This window comes from Ranitomeya variabilis, chromosome 8, assembly GCF_051348905.1.
Source record: "Ranitomeya variabilis isolate aRanVar5 chromosome 8, aRanVar5.hap1, whole genome shotgun sequence".
In the NCBI taxonomy this organism is placed as follows: Eukaryota; Metazoa; Chordata; class Amphibia; order Anura; family Dendrobatidae; genus Ranitomeya; species Ranitomeya variabilis.
This window is the reverse complement of record NC_135239.1, coordinates 54956039-54977659: the sequence shown is the minus strand read 5'-3', so window position 1 is coordinate 54977659 and position 21621 is coordinate 54956039. Positions and strand designations below refer to the sequence as shown.

Genomic DNA, 21621 nt, shown 5'->3' with positions numbered 1-21621 from the left:
TGAGCTCGGGGAGAATTGCTAATTACAAAGGGAGAACCTGCAGATAAATGCAGAATTGAAGTACTATAATGGACAGATATGCTGCTATTCCTCATGTACACACGAGTCTGAAATTCACCTAAAACAAATTTCTTTGGGTAAACTAGGCAACTTTTTTGTGGCCAAACTTTGAGCAGCCTAAACTTTTATGTACCGATTGCCGTGGTCACAAATATAGGATCTTCTAGATGATGATTAGTTAACAATTTTAAAGTGGCCAGCTTTTGCTCTATTAGTCACACTGCTGTTTTTCCTAAATTCTTGTCATTTTAATATGTGTTAATTTTCTGTGCATTTTACTCAGAGGGGAGGAGCACTGAAAAAAGGACCAAATGCCAAAGCCCTGCAAGTTATGAAGCAAACTCTGCCCTATAATGTGGAAGACTTAGAATGGGACGTAGGTCACAAGACCAATGTACAACAATGCTACTGCTACTGTGGAGGCCCAGGAGAGTGAGTACATACAATATTCAACACAAAGTATGTTTGCTTATTACACGGGTTTCCCAGTTTCCAAAATCCCTTTTTTGTGGTTTGCTTAGAAAAAAAAACAAACTGTGCTTCACTCCCTCTCTGCACATTCGTTGTTGATTCTCCGCTTTTGCTCCCCTTGTCTTTCATTGTTTGCGGAGGTGATGTCACATCAAAAGCACTGCAGACAATCGGCATGCTCAGCAGCTTTGAACGCCACACGCCACCAACTCGTGCAGAGTAGCTAAGCTGAGTAATTGGCTGCAGCGCTGTTGAAATGGACCTGGGAAGAGTGAGCAAAAAACAGTTTGTTTAAAATGAATGAACTACAACTGGGCAAAGGGGTTTGTGAAATCCAGAAAACCCCTGTAAACACACACCAAACCATTGAGGAGCGGTCAATGAATTAAGAGTGTAGCAGCAGTTTTGACTATTAAAACTGCCGTCAGTGTTATTGTTATATAGATGACAGAGTTGGAACACGCCTACAGAATGTGCATGGCCGTGTAGTGCGCTTTTATATAGTGTATATACTATATGCCGCTCTCAGCTCTGCCTCTAGTGGCATCAGGTGGTAGCAAGCATTTTAAGGTTTAAATTTGTCTTTGCAGGGGCCTTGGAATGTTTTATTGGGAAAACCTGGGGAGGACAAAAGCTTACTGACATACATTGAACTCATTAGTGACACATAGTGCAGTAAGCTCCTGTGCTTCCCTTATTGGTGATGCACTTTCATATAATGATTTTTTTTTTCTCATTTTCCAGCTGGTACTTAAAGATGCTGCAGTGCTGCAAATGCAAACAGTGGTTTCACGAGGCCTGTGTGCAATGCTTGCAGAAACCTATGCTTTATGGTGACAGGTGAGGAATGAGGAAAGTCGCTTTAAATGCAATCACAGAGAATAATATCAATATATACTACATAAAACATTCAACACTCTTATAATTGGTGTGATTTACTGTATTTTTCGGATTATAAGACACACTTTTTCCTCCCCAAATTTAGTGGGAAATGGGGATTTTTCTTAATAGAATGTATCTTAGCGGCTGCAGTGGAGCGAGGTCCCAGGGATCGCTGCTGCAGTAAGCTGGAGGCAGCATGAGTCGTGTGATGCTGCGGGCCCCAGGCTGGTAGGAGGGGTGTTCGGCGGTGCTGGAGCTCCTCTGACATTTTGTGAAAGCTCTGAGCCCTCACACTTTTCATGGTTTTCAATCTGATGGACCCCGAGAAAATGAGCGCTAGAGGCGGCGCATGCGCAGATCAACATCATGAAAGATGAGATTCTGTGCCAAGATCTCAATCTGCACCACCAACGATGGCCATTTTGCTGAATTCCACACTCATGGAAAGTGCTGAGGCTCCGGGCTTTAACAAAATGTTAGCAGAACCCCTGCACCGCTGAACACCCCTCCTAATAGCATGGGCTCACGGCATGACCCCAGTCCTGCCTCCACCACCAGCTTCCTGCAGCAACCACCCTGCTTCCTGGGAACCATCGCTTCTGCCGCACCCCAGGTAAGCTACCTATGACGAAACCAGAGCCAGAGGGATACAGATAACCACCCCGGCTGTCAGCAATCTGTGACAGCTTACACAGGCACAGCTCTCTGGCGCTCACCTTACTTTCAGGTCAGTCAGAGAACTGCACCCAGGATAAGTAGTTGCTGGAAAGGCTGCCCTGTTACTACTGGTTATCGAGGCACTCTGCAGTGAGGGCTTTATATTTAGCACCAGGCCGGGAATATATATATGTATAAACCTCCAGTCCGTCACTGCCAGAATTTCCCAATAACACCAGAATGGTATGCTGCCACCAGTTCCTCGTTAGATATAAACCCGATCCGTTAACAAGTTTATACTGGGTCAGAAACCAACCCCATGTAGCATATAAGTACTAGCCGGACTCGGACGTGGGAAATCAGGATTCGAGGTAAAAGAGCAGCCCAAAATTAATTGATATTTTAATTGCCGAAAGGCAAAATAAGTAAAATTTAACACTAAAAAAAAAAAGTTGTTACTCTGTCGCCTCATTGGGGGACACAGGACCATGGGTGTTATGCTGCTGTCCACTAGGAGGCGACACTATGCATAATCTAAAAAGGATTAACTGTGGCTCCTCCTATGCAGTATACACCCCTGGATGGCATCAGCCTTCTCCAGTTTTTGCTTAGTGTCGCATAGGAGGCACACCTAAAAGATTTTTACTCCGTTTTTTCCGACGGGATTACAGATGAAGAAAAGAGGGTCTCCTGTGAGACTCCCGGCATGGCTCCTTCCTCGGCCCCCTATTATGGGGTGCCCAGTTGAAGTAGAGATGGCTATTCCCCATGTTGCTCCTTCCCCAGTCCCTCGGGTGCTGGTTCGAAGTCGAGACCCCCCCCCCCTCCTTCCCCAATTCCTTTTGGTTTCTGGGTTGAGGTCGAGGCGAGGATAAAGGCCCCTGAAGGTGTGACAACAGCACCCTCCCTAATCCCCTTCTGGGGGCATTAGGTTGAGACACCTCAGGTAGGGCCTGTACAGGCAGCATCCTACAGCTCCCAGCAATGGGCCAGCACACTGCGCCTGCATCCAGGGACCCCAGCCCAGCTGCGGGCTCCTGTCGGGGCCGGGGGGAGTGCAGGCAGGCATGGCACATACAGACACAGGGCTCCCTGCGCCCCTGTCTCTGCGGCAGCACCAGCTCTATACTGCCTCAGGGAGACCCCTACCGGGCTCCCCCTTCCGCTTATAGCCCCACCGCCATCCTGCCTTTAAATCCGGAGGGGTCCGGTTCAGATCCGACCCCCTCCCGGACTTTCGCGCCGGCCTCGAGCCCTTCTGGGCCTCGAGCCCTTCTGGGCCTCGAGCCCTTCTGGGCCTCGAGCCCTTCTGGGCCTCGAGCCCTTCTGGGCCTCGAGCCCTTCTGGGCCTCGAGCCCTTCTGGGCCTCGAGCCCTTCTGGGCCTCGAGCCCTTCTGGGCCTCGAGCCCTTCTGGGCCTCGAGCCCTTCTGGGCCTCGAGCCCTTCTGGGCCTCGAGCCCTTCTGGGCCTCGAGCCCTTCTGGGCCTCGAGCCCTTCTGGGCCTCGAGCCCTTCTGGGCCTCGAGCCCTTCTGGGCCTCGAGCCCTTCTGGGCCTCGAGCCCTTCTGGGCCTCGAGCCCTTCTGGGCCTCGAGCCCTTCTGGGCCTCGAGCCCTTCTGGGCCTCGAGCCCTTCTGGGCCTCGAGCCCTTCTGGGCCTCGAGCCCTTCTGGGCCTCAGGCATCTAATTTAGGCCCCGGCTTCGGCCTAGCTGAAGCTGCCTCCTCCTCTCCGCCCCCCGGCCCGCCCCCCGGATGACAAATATGACACTCTACAGTGTCATACAGTGGGTGGATTGAGACAGAAAGGGCGCGTTTTTACACAGCCTTGCCGCCTTTTTTCCAGCTCTCCGCCCCTTCTCCTCCTTTCCTGTCTCGGCAGCCATTTTCGGCTGCAGATTAACCCTGCATCTCCCGGTCTGCAGGACCAGGACCAGGCAGCCAGTCTCCGGGGGGCACAGGACTGTGGATCTTCGGCGCTAGACCTAGGGGCACACTGGTGGGGTAGGATCACAGCTGGGTTTTTTACTCAGCTGTGAATCCATATTACCTATAAGGCTCCCCTATAGGTTTCTCCACCCCTGTAAGGTCCTCTGCTGGCAGCACTTCTGCACTCTGTGCACTATGCCGGGCTCAAGGTCCAAGAGAACCAGGCAGAACTGCTATTATGCATTCTGCACAGCCTGCGGGACCTCTCTCCCCAGTAGTAGCACGTACCCGCATTGTCAGAACTGTATACAGACTAATGTGTCAGAGCCCCAAGAAGCCCCTGCCAATGCCTCGGTGTCTAATGCCACGCCGGAATGGGCTACTCAGATATCGCAATCTATGACGCAGTCTATAGATAACCTAACCTCCACATTGCTTCAGGCTCTGCAGGGTCATGCCCCGGCTATGATCATTACCCAGCAAAGGGAGAGCTTGACTCAGGAACAAGATGACCCTGGCACATCCACGTCTAGGTCAGGACGCAAGCGGACCCATAGATCAAGTCCATCTGCGTCATCCCATAGCACACGGTCATCCCCCTCTAGGGATAGACACCGTAGCTCCAGGTCATCTAGACCGTCCCATTCCAGGGACAGACAATGCGGATCTCCGCAATCCCTGACCAGAGAAGACCACTCAGCAGGGGACGCCTCAGTGATACACAGGATTCGGAAGGCATCTGCGACTCTGACTCACAGAGAAACGGAGGGGTCCCTGATCCTAATCCCTCCTAGCAATACAGCGCTAGTTGAGGACATAATTTCATCCATCCATCACCCAGAGTTTAAGGCGATCCTTAAAAAGCAGCTCTCACAGCCTGAGAAAAAATTTGCTAATCGCAAATATCTGGAGGCGAGGTACCCCTTCCAACAGAAGGACACCAAGGAATGGACAGATCCACCTGGAGTGGACCTCCCAGTCTCTAGGCTAGCAGCACAGACCCTCCTTTTCACTGCCAGATAGCTCAACCCTCAGGGACGCAGCAGACCGGCAGGTAGAACGCATGGCTCGTTCAATTTTCAAGGCAGCAGGGGCATCCCTGGCTCCCGCATTCGCCTCACTTTGGGCTGCCAAGGCCATTCTGGCCTGGGCAAAGAATTTACAAGCTCTCTTCCAAGCATCCGCTCCTGAGCCGTCGGACCAAGCGGTTCAAATAGCAGTTGTAGCAGACTACATGCTCCATGCAACTCTGGATTCAGCAAGGGGAGTAGCGGGGATAGCATCAAACGCCATCACGATTCGGCGTATCCTCTGGCTGCGGGAATGGAAAGCGGACGCAGCCTCAAAGAAGTCCCTCACGCACCTCCCCTACCTCAGTGGGAGACTTTTCGGTGAACAGTTGGACACTGATATCCAACGCCACCGGGGGTAAGATTACTTCTCTTCCCCAACTGAAACCTAAACGCACTTAGAAGAAGCGTAACCAAACTCTATTCCGATCCTTTCGGAATACCTCCGGCTGGTCCGTCTCGCGTCCAGCACAAAATAGTAACCGTTCCCCACGCAGGGACAACTCACGATCGACGCAAAGGTCGGACAAGACCTGGCAGTCAATAGCAGGCCAGTCTAAGCCCAGAGGAGGAAAATCTCAGATTTTCTCCTCCTCATGACTCACAGACTCCGGAAGACACCACACCAGTAGGTGGCCGACTTTTGCTCTTTAATCAAGTCTGGCTGCCTATTACAGAAGACAGGTGGGTCATGGAACTAGTGTCTTCCAGATACAAAATAGACTTCACCTCCAACCCACCGGACCGATTCTTCCTCTCTGTCCCCCCAAAACCGCCAGCCAAGGCTCGTGCATACCACCAAGCGGTCTCGCTTTTTCAACCAGGAGTCATAGTACTCGTACCCACGACCGACCGCTTCCGAGGGTTCTACTCCAATCTGTTCGTAGTTCCCAAGAAAGGAGGCAGCGTACGGCCCATACTAGATCTAAAACAGCTCAACAAATATGTACGGGTCCGTCATTTCCGCATGGAGTCCTTTCGGTCCATCATTGCGTCCATGGAGAAGGGAGAATATCTCGCCTCCATAGACATACAAGACGCATACCTGCATATACCCATTGCACCTGCCCATCAGAGGTTTCTCAGGTTCGCAATAGGCCAGGACCACTACCAATTCGTGGCTCTCCCTTTCGGACTCGCCATGGCTCCCAGAGTGTTCACCAAGGTCATGGCAGCCACCATGGACGTCCTGCACTCCAGAGGCATAGTAGTCGTTCCATACCTGGACAATCTACTCATCAAGGCTCCCACCTTCAAGGTCGCATGGGCTGGTTAATCAACCTACAAAAGTCATCACCAACCCCGAGTCAGTCCCTGACCTAACTGGGAATGTTATTCAACACCTCCAGGGGTCTAGTGCTCCTTCCCAAGGACAAGGCACTGGCTCTCCGACTAGCAGTTCGCACCCTCCTCCGCAAACCCCCTCGATCTCTCCGGTTTGCCATGAGAGTCCTCGGCAAGATGGCAGCAGCAATAGAAGCTGTCCCATTTGCCCAGTTTCACCTCAGACCTCTCCAACTAGCCATTCTCAAGTCCTGGGACAGGAATCCCTTTTCTCTCGACAGGGAGTTCCAGCTAATGTCGTCAACCAGGAGGTCCCTGCACTGGTGGCTCAAGCCAACCTCGCTAGCAAAGGGGAAATCCTTTCTCACAGGTCAATGGAAGGTTCTGACCACCGACGCGAGCCTGACGGGTTGGGGTGCGGTGCAACTACACCACAGGGCACAGGGCAAGTGGTCCCCAGTGGAAGCGACCAGGACCATCAACATCCTGGAAATTCGTGCCATCCTTCTGGCATTGAGGGCCTTCCATCACTTACTGGCAGCCTCTCACATCAGAATACAGTGGGACAATGCCACGGCTGTGGCATATGTGAATCACCAAGGGGGGGACCCGCAGTACCCAGGCGATGCGAGAAGTGTCACACATCCTCCGCTGGGCGGAGGACACTGGGTCGGTTCTTTCGGCGGTCCACATTCCGGGTGTGGACAACTGGGAAGCAGACTTCCTCAGCCGACAAGGTATAGACTCGGGAGAGTGGTTTCTCCATCCCAAAATTTTTCACCAGATCTGTCTCCGCTGGGGGACCCCGGATGTGGACCTAATGGCATCCCACTTCAATGCCAAGGTCTCCAACTTCAACTTCATGGCCAGAACACACGATCCGCGGTCGCTCGGAGCAGACGCTCTGGTTCAGGACTGGACCCAGTTCCAGCTTCTGTATATTTTTCCACCTCTCCCCCTGACATCCAGAGTGGTGAGGAAGATCAAACAAGAGGGAGTTCCAACCATCCTAATTGCACCGGACTGGCCCAGACGCACATGGTACGCCGACATCGTACAACTCACAGCAGACGCCCCCTGGCGTCTCCCCGACCGCCACGATCTTCTATCACAAGGCCCTTTCTACCACCAGAACTCGGGGGCTCTCAATTTGACGGCGTGGCCCTTGAGACCTGGGTTCTAACCCAGGCAGGGCTCTCGACGGACGTCATTGGAACCATGATCAGGGCCCTGAAGCCAGCCTGTGCCAAGATTTATTACCGTACCTGGAAAGCTTTCTTTACCTGGTGCGAATCTCGTGGCCAGATCCCACTCCCTTATTCCCTACCAAAGTACTTGGTTTTCTCCAATCTGGTCTGGAGGCCAGGCTTTCATTGGGCTCGCTTAAGAGCCAGGTGTCAGCCCTCTCAGTGCTTTTGCAAAGGCGCATTGTTACCAAGCCGCAAGTAAGGACTTTCCTTCAGGGGGTATCCCGATTGGTTCCCCCCTACAGACGACCACTAGAAACGTGGGACCTCAACCTGGTCCTGACAGCATTGCAGGAACCACCCTTCGAACCCCTTAAGGAGGTCCCGCTCTGCCTTCTTTCCCAGAAGGTGTTTTTCCTGGTGGGAATCACCTCGCTACGCAGGGTGTCTGAACTGACAGCACTCTCCTGCAGACGGCCCTTCCTGGTTTTTCACCAGGACAAGGTAGTTCTTCGTACGGTCCCATCCTTCCTTCCGAAGGTTGTGTCCAACTTCCACCTCAATGAAGAAATTCATTACCATCCCTTTGTCCGGTTCATAGAGTGGAGAAGGCTCTGCATACGCTTGACCTTGTCAGGGCATTGCGTATATACGTGTCTAGGACTGCGACCTTCCGGAGGTCTGATTCTCTTCCTCCTTCCGGAAGGCGGCCACAAGGGTATGCCAGCTTCCAAAGCTACCCTTGCCAGGTGGATCAAATCCACCATACAAGAGGCGTACCGCCTTAAGAATTCTCCTCTTCCAGCCGGTATTACGGCACACTCTACACGGGCGGTAGGGGCCTCCTGGGCCATTCGGCACCAGACTTCGGCACAACAAGTGTGTAAGGCGGCCACTTGGACTAGCTTACACACGTTTACTAAACACTACAGGGTTCATACCCAGTCTCCAGCGGACGCGAGCCTGGGTAGATGTGTCCTGCAGGCGGCGGTGCCCTAAGTGTACGGGCCTGTCTGCACAATATTCGTCCATTGCTTCCCACCCAGGGACTGCTTTAGGACGTCCCATGGTCCTGTGTCCCCCAATGAGGCGACAGAGTAAAGGAGATTTTTGTGTACTCACCGTAAAATCTCTTTCTCTTAGCCTCTAATTGGGGGACATAGCTCCCACCCTGTTGCCCTTTCCGGGCCGTTGTAACTGTTGAGTTCTCATATTGTTTGCTTGAGCTCCTACATAGTTGCCTTTCTTGCAGGCATAATTATGTTATTCATGTTACATAGTTGCCTTCTTACAGGCATAATTATGTTATTCATGTTACGTTCCTCCTACTGCTTTTGCACAAAACTGGAGAAGGCTGATGCCATCCAGGGGTGTATACTGCATAGGAGGAGCCACAGTTAATCTTTTTCAGATTATGCATAGTGTCGCCTCCTAGTGGACAGCAGCATAACACCCATGGTCCGGTGTCCCCCAATTAGAGGCTAAGAGAAAGAGATTTTACGGTGAGTACACAAAAATCTCCTTTTCCTATATCCCCAATTAAAAGTTAATGAAAGTAATCAAGCTATCTATATCCCAACATGGTGCCATTAAAGTGAGTTATTCTACAAAAAAAACAAGCGCTTATATACGTCAATAGAAAAATAAATTACCGCTCTTAGGGAAAAAAACAATGTAAAAACTAAAAGAATTTGACTCGGACCCAATAGGCCAGCCCTTAATGGGAATCTGTCACCAGGTTTTTGCCACCTAAAATGAGAGCAGCATGATGTAGTAGCAGAGACCCTGATTCTAGTGACCTCACTTACTGGGCTGCTTAGTGTAATTTTGATTTCTCCAGATAATAAAACAGTGATTTTATCACTAGAGGACTAATAAATCTGCTGCCAAGTAGTCCTCCATATTCATTATTATTACACTGGGGAACACAATTTTTTAACAGTTAGGTCAGACAACTGTTCTTAATTAATTTTTGGATGCTGAATCCAGAAATGATCTCAGTTTTTCTCTCACGTCAAGTTTTTGAACTATAGGATTTTTGTCTTTTCAAAACTATGTAAACTACTGTATCTAAAAAGTGTTTTGTTTTTTTTAAATAGTACAAATATGAACAAAAAATGAAATATATAAGAAATAGGCATGACAAAGTTGTGACTACTCTTACAAGTTGCCATGTAGCTCGGAGTCGAATTGTAATCAGATAACAAGTCTTATTACAGATATCAGTGCAATTGTGCTTCTCTGGCAGGTAAGTTGTGTAGGAAAAACTTGACGTGCTAGAAAAAAACTGATAACATTTTTGGAATCAGCATGCCAATTTTAGTATAAATCAGCTCAAAAACCTAACTCAACAGAAATTTTTTTTCAAATTGTTCCCCTGTGTTATTATTATTATCATTATTGCGCCATTTATTCCATGGAGCTTTACATGTGACGAGGGGTGTACATAATAAAAACAAGTACAATAATCTTGAACAATACAAGTCATGACTGGTACAGGAGGAGAGAGGACCCTGCCTGCGAAGGCTCACAATCTACAAGGGATGGGTGAGGATACAGTAGGTGGTCATGCAGAGGTTTGGTTGATCGGTGGTTACTGCAAGTTGTAGGCTTGTCTGAAGAGGTAGGTCTTCAGGTTCTTTTTGAAGGTTTCGATGGTAGGCGGGAGTCTGATGTGTTGTGGTAGAGAGTTCCAGAGTAGGGGTGATACGTGAGAGAAATCTTGTATGTGATTGTGGGAAGAGGAGATAAGAGGGGAGTAGAGAAAGATCTTGTGAGGATCGGAGGTTGCGTGCAGGAAAGTACCGGGAGATGAGGTCACAGATGTATGGAGGAGACAGGTTGTGGATGGCTTTGTATGTCATGGGTAGGCTTTTGTCCTGGAGTCTCTGGGTAATGGGGAGCCAGTGAAGGGATTGACAGAGGGGAGAGGCCGAGGAATAGCGGGGGGACAGGTAGATTAGTCGGGCAGCAGAGTTTAGAATAGATTAGAGGGGAGGCCACAGAGCAGGAGGTTACAGTAGTCGGGAGATGATGAAGGCATGGACTAGGGGTTTTGCAGATTCTTGGTTTAGGAATGTCCGGATCCGTGAAATATTTTTGAGTTGAAAGCGGCAGAAAGTGGAAAGGGCTTGGATATGTGGTTTGAAGGAGAGATTAGTGTCAAGGATTACCCCAAGGCAGCGAGCTTGTGGGACTGGGGAGAGTGGGCAGCTGTTTACTGTACTGGATTGGTTCGTGGAAGGGGGGGGGGGTGTCGCGTGAGAGCATGGGCTCTGTATCCCCGCCCCCACCACTGATAGGCCGTTTTCTGTGTACACTGTGCATGGGCAGAAAGCTGCCAATCAATGTTGTCGGCGGGGTTACAAAAAGTTCTACATTCAGAGAACTGCTACATCTGCAGCAGATAAGTGATTGTATCATAATAATATCAAGCAGCTCAGTGATACCTCGCAGCTATCTGGGTGTCCGCCCCTACATCATGCTGCTCTCAGATGGGGGAGCAAATACCTGGTGGCAGATTCCCTATAAAACTGCTGTGCAGTGCATTTAGTTTCTGCATCCAGCGCTGATACGCTCCTGCTTCGTGGGTGGAACATCCTAGAAAGGTTCGCTCTCTGGCAGGTATCTTGCACCCATCTGTAATGGAGCACATCCAGTGGGGGTCACACCTTATTAACGCTCCGCCCTAAAATGAGGCATTGCACAAGCACTTCAAGGGGCGTTAATCCTCTGTTTGTAGGAATTGGCGGTTGAATGTCAAATGAGGAGCATTGTCTTTTGGACCAGTCAGCAGTGCAGCCTATTTGGCCACTAGATGGCCCTACTGATGTATCTTGACTAGTGTTGAGCGATACCGTCCGATACTTGAAAGTATCGGTATCGGAAAGTATCGGCCGATACCGGCAAAGTATCGGATCCAATCCGATACCGATACCCGATACCAATACAAGTCAATGGGACTCAAGTATCGGACGGTATCCCTGATGGTTCCCAGGGTCTGAAGGAGAGGAAACTCTCCTTCAGGCCCTGGGATCCATATAAATGTGTAAAAGAAAGAATTAAAATAAAAAATATCACTATACTCACCTGTCCGACGCAGCCTGGACCTCAGCGAGGGAACCGGCAGCGTTGTTTGTTTAAAATTCGCGCTTTTACTTGGTTACGTGAAGTCCCGGCTTCTGATTGGTCAGGGCGGCCATGTTGCCGGGACGCGGACCAATCACAGCAAGCCGTGACGAAATTACGTCACGGCTTGCTGTGATTGGTCCGCGTCCCGGCAACATGGCCGCCATTCACCAATCACAAGCCGGGACGTCACGGGAGGCTGGACACGCGCCCATTTTAAAAAGCGCGCGTGTCCAGCCTCCAGTGACGTCCCGGCTTATGATTGGTCCGCGTCCCGGCAACATGGGCGCCGTGACCAATCACAGCAAGCCGTGACGAAATTACGTCACGGCTTGCTGTGATTGGTCCGCGTCCCGGCAACATGGCCGCCATTAACCAATCACAAGCCGTGACGTCACGGGAGGCTGGACACGCGCGCTTTTTAAAATGGGCGCGTGTCCAGCCTCCCGTGACGTCCCGGCTTGTGATTGGTTGATCGCGGCGCAACCAATCACAAGCCGGGAGGCTGGACACGCGCGCATTTTAAAATTTTAAAATGGGCGCGTGTCCAGCCTCCCGTGACGTCCCGGCTTGTGATTGGTTGCGCCGCGGTCAACCAATCACAAGCCGGGAGGCTGGACACGCGCGCATTTTAAAATTTTAAAATGCGCGCGTGTCCAGCCTCCCGGCTTGTGATTGGTTGATCGCGGCGCAACCAATCACAAGCCGGGACGTCACGGGAGGCTGGACACGCGCCCATTTTAAAATGCGCGCGTGTCCAGCCTCCCGTGACGTCACGGCTTGTGATTGGTTGCGTCTCCCATGTGACTGCGACGCAACCAATCACAAAGCCGGGACGTAATTTTAAAATCCTGAAGGACCTGAAATTACGTCACGGCTTGCTGTGATTGGTTGCGTCGCCCATGTGACTGTGACGCAACCAATCACAACGCCGGAACGTAATTTTAAAATCCTGAAGGACCTGAAATTACGTCACGGCTTGCTGTGATTGGTTGCGTCCCGGTCACATGGGCGGCACGCAACCAATCACAAGCCGGGACTCACGTAAATGAAAGAAAAGCGCGAAGTTTAAACAAAGAACGCTGCCGCTTCCCTCGGTAAGGTGCAGGCTGCGTCGGAGAGGTGAGTATAGCAATATTTTTTATTTTAATTCTCTCTTTTACACATTTTTACATTAATGTTGTTTCGATACCGATACCCGATATCACAAAAATATCGGATCTCGGTATCGGAATTCCGATACAGCAAGTATCGGCCGATACCCGATACTTGCAGTATCGGAATGCTCAACACTAATCTTGACACAACCAACAAAAAAATGCCGACAAAATGTAAATCTTACAATTGGTGGCGATGGGTTTCCTTTACATTTACTACCTAATACATTGATCATTTGTCCTTCAGAACAGTGCGCTTAAAAGAAGGTGAAATGATAAATAAACATTGTAACTTTACTATAGCTATGTGAAGTACTTTTATATTTAATATTTCAAATCTCAAACTGCTTAAGTATAAAGGCTGAGCTCTCAACACATTCTCTTCAACAGGTTTTATACGTTTATTTGTTCAGTCTGCAATTCCGGACCAGAATACCTCAAACGTCTATCTTTACGATGGTAAGTCTGTATAACATCAAGCTCTTGTGTATGTTCCACTGGTCAGAGACAGTCGGGCTGATATACAAAAGTTATCTAACTTTTAGACAATGTAAGGCTACGTTCACATTTGCGGTCGGGCGCCGCAGCGTCGCCGCATGCGTCATGCGCCCCTATATTTAACATGGGGGCGCATGGACATGCGTCACACTTGCGTTTTGCGCCGCATGCGTCCCTGCGGCGCCCCCGCTTCCGGGCGCAGAGGACGCAGCAAGTTGCATTTTTGCTGCGTCCAAAATCAATGAAAAAAAGGACGCATGCGGCGCAAAACGCAGCGTTGTGCATGCGTTTTGCTGCGTTTTTGTTTGCGTTGTGCGTTGCGGCGCCGATGCTGCGGCGCACAACGCAAATGTGAACGTAGCCTAACTTGGACTAGACAGTCTTAAAATCCGCCAAATTTATAAGTGGATCATGCTGTGCGATAATATTGGCGAATCTTTGAACTGTGTAGACTAAACTTATTCAATATATTAGTTGTCTTACTTTGGTCAGCTAAGTTGCATAAATATATAGCTTGGTATATCAGGCCTAATGAGTAGAGATTTTGGCATATAGCTGCAAATAATACAAATGTATACATGTAATAGAATTGCACTTCAATTGTTTAACAGTTTCACGAAAATTAGGTTTGTGTAAGCAAGTTGCATTCTAGTTATAGAGTTAGCTGTACAGATAAAGTCCTACATTTACATACACTTAGGTTGTTGTCATATCGATAACGTCTTTGGACGGAGCGGAAAACTCGCTCCGCCCCCTTCTGTAGACGCGATGATGCCGGATGTGTTCTTTGCACACATCCGGAATCATCGCATCCCACACATAGGGCCCTGTGTTTCACCTTGCGGCAGCGCAGCGTCGCCGTAAGGTAAACTGACATGTTGCGTTCTAAAAAGACGCGCCGCATGTCCGGAATCGCAGGGCCGCCGGATGCGTGTTACCACACATAGTGGAGACGGGATTTCATAAAATCCCCTCCACTATGCTGTAACATCTGGACGCAGCGGATTGAACGCTGCGGCTCCACGTAGTGTTCAATCCACAGCTATTCCGGATGTAATACGGCCCGTGGACACATACCCTCAGTGTCAGCAGGATTGTCCTCAGTAAACTACAGACACTGGCAGGTTGGTGCTGTTATACTGATTAAAGTGATTCCTGAGGTGATGAAATCCTTCTTGTGGTTGTTTAACTGAAAACTGAAAATAAAGATTAATCAGATTCTCGTGCTTCGGGGAGGCAAACAGGCCTTCGATGTATGTTGTGACTGTCACACAGCTGCGACACATGTAACTGAGGCACCCAACAACTGATCATGGGGAGCGCTCCAGGTATCCGGGTTCCCGATGCAGCTATTCGGTAAGTGCTATAGCTATTCGGATTAGGGGTTATCCAAAGCTATTCGCTCAACACTAGTACGCAGAGAACCACACAAATCTATCCCCACAGACCCCCAACCCCACAGGCCGCCCCAGAGCACAAGAATCTCAATAACTGAAAACTGCAAATAAAGATTAAACAAAAACCACAAGACGGATTTCATCACCAGGTATCCTTGTAATCCGTATAACCACGCCAGCCTGACAGTCTGTAGGTTACTGAGCAAAATCCTGCTGACAAGTTCTCTTTAAGTAAGACCAGTTGTTTTGGATATCTGATTCAGATGTAACTTCTGAGCCACTAGGAATGTAGTGTATAACCCTGTCCCCACCACTGATTGGCAGCTTTCGGTGTGCACTCTGCATAGGCAGAAAGCTGCCAATCAATGTGGGCGGTGTTACACAGCCCATTGTTCAGAAAAAGCGAACTGCTAGATCTGCAGCAGAGAAAACAGGGATTTTTTTATTTTTTTTTTAAATCAAAACTGCTGCAAACCGCTCAGTAAGTGACGTGTCTCTGGAATCGGGGTCTCTGCACCTGTATAGTGCTGCTCTAAGATCGGGTAGAAAACACCTGGTGACAGATTCCCTTTAAATGCATTTCAGTTTGCTTTGTCACCTACAGTTTTTTTTTTTTTTTTTGCCTTTTTCAGCTAATTATTTGATTACTATCTGAGAGGCTATGGATCTGTTGAATACATGCTGTTTTGTTCTTTTTGATTCCTAGGGTAGACATAGCACACCTCTGCCTATACAATTTAAGTGTTGTTCATAAAAAGAAGTACTTTGATTCAGAACTTGAGCTCATCACATATATAAATGAAAATTGGGATCTATTACATCCTGGCGAGGTACGTACTTCAAGTATTTTACAGAAGGAACTGATTGCAAATCACTTCATGTTCAGTAGTTATTGAGGGCTTGTTAAAGAGAGCAGTTCTCTTCCAAATCCCACAAACATATTTTGCATGCAGTTCTTCAACAGTAATACAGATTTAAATGGGTGATAACTAGTGTTGAGCGATACCGTCCGATACTTGAAAGTATCGGTATCGGAAAGTATCGGCCGATACCGGCAAAGTATCGGATCTAATCCGATACCGATACCCGATACCAATACAAGTCAATGGGACTCAAGTATCGGACGGTATCCCTGATGGTTCCCAGGGTCTGAAGGAGAGGAAACTCTCCTTCAGGCCCTGGGAACCATATTAAGGTGTAAAATGAAGAATTAAAATAAAAAATATTGATATACTCACCTCTCCGACGCAGCCTGGACTTTACCGCCGTAACCGGGAGCCTTCTTTGCTTAAAATGCGCGCGTTTAGTGGTTTCCGTGACGTCACGGCTTCTGATTGGTCGCGTGCCGCCCATGTGACCGCGACGCGACCAATCACAACAAGCCGTGACGTAATTTTCAGGTCCTGAATGCCTAGAATTAGGCATCAGGACCTGAAAATTACGTCACGGCTTGTAATTGGTCGCGTCGCGGTCACATGGGCGACGCGACCAATCACAAGCCGTGACGTCACGGGAGGCAGTAAACGCGCGCATTTTAAAATTACGTCACGGCTTCTGATTGGTCGCGTGCCGCCCATGTGACCGCGACGCGACCAATCACAACAAGCCGTGACGTAATTTTCAAATCCTGAATGCCTAGAATTAGGCATCAGGACCTGAAAATTACGTCACGGCTTGTTGTGATTGGTCGCGTCGCGGTCACATGGGCAGCACGCGACCAATCAGAAGCCGTGACGTCACGGAAACCATTAAACGCGCGCATTTTAAGCAAAGAAGGCTCCCGGTTACGGCGGTAAAGTCCAGGGGCCTCCGGACAGGTGAGTATATCAATATTTTTTATTTTAATTCTTTATTTTACACATTTATATGGATCCCAGGGCCTGAAGGAGAGTTTCCTCTCCTTCAGACCCTGGGAACCATACACTGGAAACTTCCGATTCCCGATACCACGAAAGTATCGGATCTCGGTATCGGAATTCCGATACCCGCAAGTATCGGCCGATACTTGCGGTATCGGAATGCTCAACACTAGTGATAACTTGGCCCTCCAAATTATCGTATCAATCCAAGTATAAGGTTTCAGAACACTTTAGATGGTTTTCGAAGGAGAGCTTGTTTCTCTGACCTCTATCCCTCCCAATCCCTCAGCTGCATACCAGCTCGGCCAGGGCTGCACGTGTTCTGTATGTGAGTAAGCTGCCAAATACTGGTAGAGGCTTTTTTTTCCCCTGTGCTTCATTCTCCTGCCATCATCTGCACTGATGGGGCTGAGCTGCGCTGCAGTACCAGAGAATTGCCTCCTCATAGTGCATGGACGGAGGTCCGCTTGAGGCACCAAAAACTGGTTTTAATGTTGCACTTACGAGGGGCGTTCATTAAAGATTTCCCCTGACCCTCTTCCTGTGGACTGAGAGCAATGAAACTTGGCACAGTTATTAGTCCTTCTCTACACGAGTGCAACCTAGGGACACACACTTCTCCCATCTTATTAAACAACTATAAACACCTCGCTTGTGACTTTGGAAATCAGAGTCTCATCATCTGGAAAATGCTTGCCCTTCAAAAATAACTCCATTGTTGGAAAGAGGTGGAAGTCCGATGGTGCGAGGTCGGGTGAATTCATGGATGCAGTAGAATTTCAAAGCTACAGGAGTATGCTTCCATTTGGGCAACATGTGAGTTGTGAACTGGTGGATTGTCTTGCAGAAGGCGGACACCTCTGGTAAGCATGCCACGTCACTTACTTTTGATGGCCTCCTGCAGTTTCCGCAGCAGTGAAGCATAGTATGCCCCAGTGATCATGGTACCCTTTGCTAGGAAATCCATCAATGCTACTCGGTGCTGGTCCTGAAATACTGTGAGCATAACCTTGCCTGCCGAGGGCTGGGGCACTTGTCGTCTTTGGAGGCGGTGAGTCATGATGCTTCCTTTGCACTGACTGGACTTTAGTCTCAGGATCATCGTGATGGACCCAGCTTTCATCCTGTGTAATCAGTCTGTTGAAAAAGTCCTCCTGGTTTCCATGTCACGTCGTCAATAGAGCCGGAGAGCATTTGACTCGTTCCTGTTTCTGGAAAGGTGTGAGCAGTCGGGGAACCAGCAAGCTGGATACCTTATACATGTGAAGATGGTCTTGGAAGATTCTTTCCACAGACCCCACACTAATCTTGATGTTTTGAGCTTGGTGGCGAATGATTACATGGTGATTTTTCCAAAATGGCGACCACCACTTGCTGGGTGGTGTGTTCATCAATAGCAGAGTGGGATCACCGTGGAATTGGAGCTGTTTGCGCCGAAGTCCGACCACATTTGAATTGACAATGCCAGTTCTTGACTACATCATATGATGAGGAATCATCACCATAAACCTCTTTCATCTCATTGAACATCTCCTTTGGTGTGCGGCCTTCCAAGTAAAGGAACTTGATGACTGCTCTGTATTCCACTGGGTCCATTATCAAACCTCACACCACTTCAGCACCTGTACAATCAAGACCGTTACCAGTTCTGAGTTTCAAATTGGCACGTAACCTATAGAGACTTATATTATCACACGTGTGTGTCATTAAAGATTTCCCCTGACCCCCTTCTAGTTATCACAGGACGCTGAAAATCACAAGATAGATTAGATATACTGATGGAGATTGTATACTATAGTATATAGAAAGCTTTAATGGGGTTACTATGCTTACTTTATAGAATATGCATAGAATAAAGTTAAAAAAAGAGCTAGAAATAAAAGCTTAGTCACAAAGCGTTATCTCATCTACGCAATTAACCGAGTATAAAAAAAAAATAAAGGTTCTCAACTTTTGCTGTTGAGAAAGTCACAAAGCTGTAATAGCATTTGAATGTAAGGTTATTCCAGCTGGTGCATCCAGGAATCTCATCCTCTGGATCAGAATGCTGTATATAATAATGTAAGAATATGGAAACATGTAACTACACTTACCAGAAGTACCCTCTGGGCGCTAGAGCTTCTCTTGCGTACATGTTATGTGTATTGTGTAAAATGTACCCGTTCTGGTCAACGCGTATGATTCAGAATATAAGTACGTCTTTTATTTACAAGATGCGCTAGAGTCTGGAGTGTTCTTCTGGTACTTATACTTCCATAAGTTTTCCTTTAATGACTTATCCTATGGAAATCTAAGAAAGCACAATGTCCGATCGGTAGGAGTTCAACACTTTACATGCCCATAAGGAAGGGCCAAATGATCAGAGCCAATTTCTCCAGTTTTATTGGCATGCCTTTGTTTTGGTAGTGTAGGGACTCTTCGCTGCACGTCTCGCTCATTTGGTGCCTTTATTGCACTGTCACTTCTCACAAAGAAAATGAAGGGCTGAGTTACTCCTATGTTGGTGCTCTTAAATGGTCGCCATCATATCTACAAGTTTGCATAACTCAATAGTGCAAACAAATAAGATACAGTATTTACAAAGTTTTACATATCAGAGAAATTTGCTTGCTCCTCCACTTATAAGCCAGTTTTCCACCTCCCACTTATTGAATTTTACAAAATACTGTTGGGAAAAAAACCCAAAGAGCTGCTCAAAACTTTCTTGGTCAAGGCAAGAGGGGGACTGCCAGGCCACTGAGTTGTCAGGTTCCAACTCCTATAAAACTTTGGAGAGGGAAAGAGAGGAGCATAAGTGAGAATACAAATCCCTACAACACCGGCAGATCTTGCTGCTTTAGTGAGTGATTTTTTTTCATCCCGATGCTGGATTCACAGCTACAGTGCTCATTATGGCTTGGCTGCATTATCTCTTCTATGCGGCTGTAAAATGACTTCCATGATCTTGATACTTCTGAACACATCCTAAACAGAGAAATAAGAGCAGAAATCTGTAACTCTGTATGGGAGACAACATAGTAGGTTGTCTTCACAAATTAGGTCAAAGTCAACTAGTAAAATAGGGAGTCTACAGAGGGAAAAGCTGGTGAAAAATGCAGGATAAAAGTCATGTATGGGCCAGAAAGTGTTATTCCTCACGTAATCACACAAACAGGTTATTGTGACATGTCACCTTAAACGAAAGGTACATTTTAAAGAGAACCTGTCAAAAGTAGCCAGTGTTTACCCTCATTTTATTCCTGCTGCTACCCTGAGTATTAAGTTGTTTGTGTGGTTTTTTTAATTTGTGACATGTTCCTCTTGATAGAGCATGTATTTAGCACTATACAATAAGGTCCATATCTCTGAAACCTGAAACTTTGTGGCTTTAAAAACATAAAATAAAATTGGAATAGTCGGTGGTCAGCAGGAATAAAATAAAAGCAATAACTGCACGTTTTTGACCCAAAGACATGTCATCAGTAATGCCAGCTCATTCTGTGTAACTTTTTTGAATGAAATTTCTTTCTTCCAGTTGGCAGACACACCCAAGGCCGAACGGTATGAACATATTCTGGATGCTTTAAATGAAAATAAAACTATGTAAGTTTTTTTATTTTTTTTCCTCACCCAAATTTAATTTTAATCTAGTAATTGTCAGTGAAATAAGAAAGCTCTATAAGTTTTTAAATTTATAAATAAAATATTTATAGCCAAGTCAAAATTATATAACAAAATATTTGCATAATGGAAGCTCCTGCAACTTTCTAAAACATCTTTACTTCCCTACAATTTGTAAAATTTTAGGCTACTTTCACACTGGCGTCGGGCTCGGCCCGTCGCAGTGCGTCGGGCCGAGGTTACCGCACGACGGTTGCGACGTGTGTCAATTCGTCGCAGTGCGTCTTTAATGTTAGTCTATGGACAAAAAACCCATCCTGCAAGCACTTTTGCAGGATGCGTTTTTTGACCAAAACGACGCATTGCGACGGAGGACAAAAAACAACAGTGTGAAAGTAGCCTTAGCTGTCAGTCAAAGATCACTTTTTGCTTGCACTCAGAGTAATATTCTGTAGACTTGGTACATTTATTATGTACAGTGTTATCATCCTCCCGGTTTCTAGAAAAAAAAAAAGGACAAGGGTGCCATCTAATTATGCTGCCATACTGAGGAGCATTTAGGACTTGCTAATGTCTGTGCTATTACTAGGGTGTTTCTGTGGCTGCATTCTGGATGATGGCAAAGTGAAGGTGCACAGAGGACATTTGGGGTTAAAGACTTGATGATTTTGTCAATAGCAGTGACACACTGGTTGATACACAAATTTCTGATGAAACCCGTGGACACTCTTGTACTACTTTTTATAAGGGCACTGTGACACTCGCTGAGTTGAAACTGTTCCAGTTGTATTGCAGCACAGTCTGTAACCATGTCTAAACCCTCAGGTTTATGTCCGGAAAAGAAATTAAGAAGAAAAAACATTTGTTTGGTCTGAGAATTCGAGTTCCTCCTGTTCCCCCAAATGCTGCTATTAAACTTGAGAAGGAAGAAAGCACATCCCATGAGTTTAAGATCAAGGGCAGAAAGTCATCAAAACTGCTGCCTGTTACAAAGTAAGTGGTGTTGAAGATGCAGTAAATGAAGCTGCCCATAAGACGGCACACTCTGTAGGGCCTCATTCAGACGCCTCTGATGGTTCTTCACATGTTCATAAAATGGTCCGAGTGTTCTTGGTGTGTTTCATCCGATTTCATCAGTATTTGGTCGGTGTTTCATCAGTGATTTTCATGTGTGGAAAAGTAATAAATTGCAAATCTTCTCATATCCATTGAGATGCCAAAGTGAAACTGTCACTATACACTGTGTGCAGAATTATTAGGCAAGTTGTATTTTAGAGGATTATTTTTATTATTGATCAACAACTATGTTCTCAATCAACCAAAAAGACTCATAAATAGCAAAGCTTAATATTTTTGGAAATTGGAGTGGGTTTTTTTTAGATTTGGCCATCTTAGGAGGATATCTGTTTGTGCAGGTAACTATTACTGTGCAGAATTATTAGGCAA

At 47.5% G+C, this 21621-nt stretch overlaps 1 protein-coding gene across 1 annotated transcript in view; it reads left to right on the top strand.

The window, feature by feature from the left end:
• The window catches only part of MTF2 (metal response element binding transcription factor 2), a 71316-nt gene that overhangs the window by 40282 nt on the left and 9413 nt on the right, over positions 1 to 21621 (top strand). The window contains exons 6-11 of the mRNA XM_077277397.1: positions 344 to 492; positions 1276 to 1371; positions 13212 to 13280; positions 15423 to 15546; positions 20090 to 20157; positions 21001 to 21168. Of these exons, the coding sequence (XP_077133512.1) occupies positions 344 to 492; positions 1276 to 1371; positions 13212 to 13280; positions 15423 to 15546; positions 20090 to 20157; positions 21001 to 21168 (674 nt within the window). The remainder of the gene's footprint in view (positions 1 to 343; positions 493 to 1275; positions 1372 to 13211; positions 13281 to 15422; positions 15547 to 20089; positions 20158 to 21000; positions 21169 to 21621) is intronic.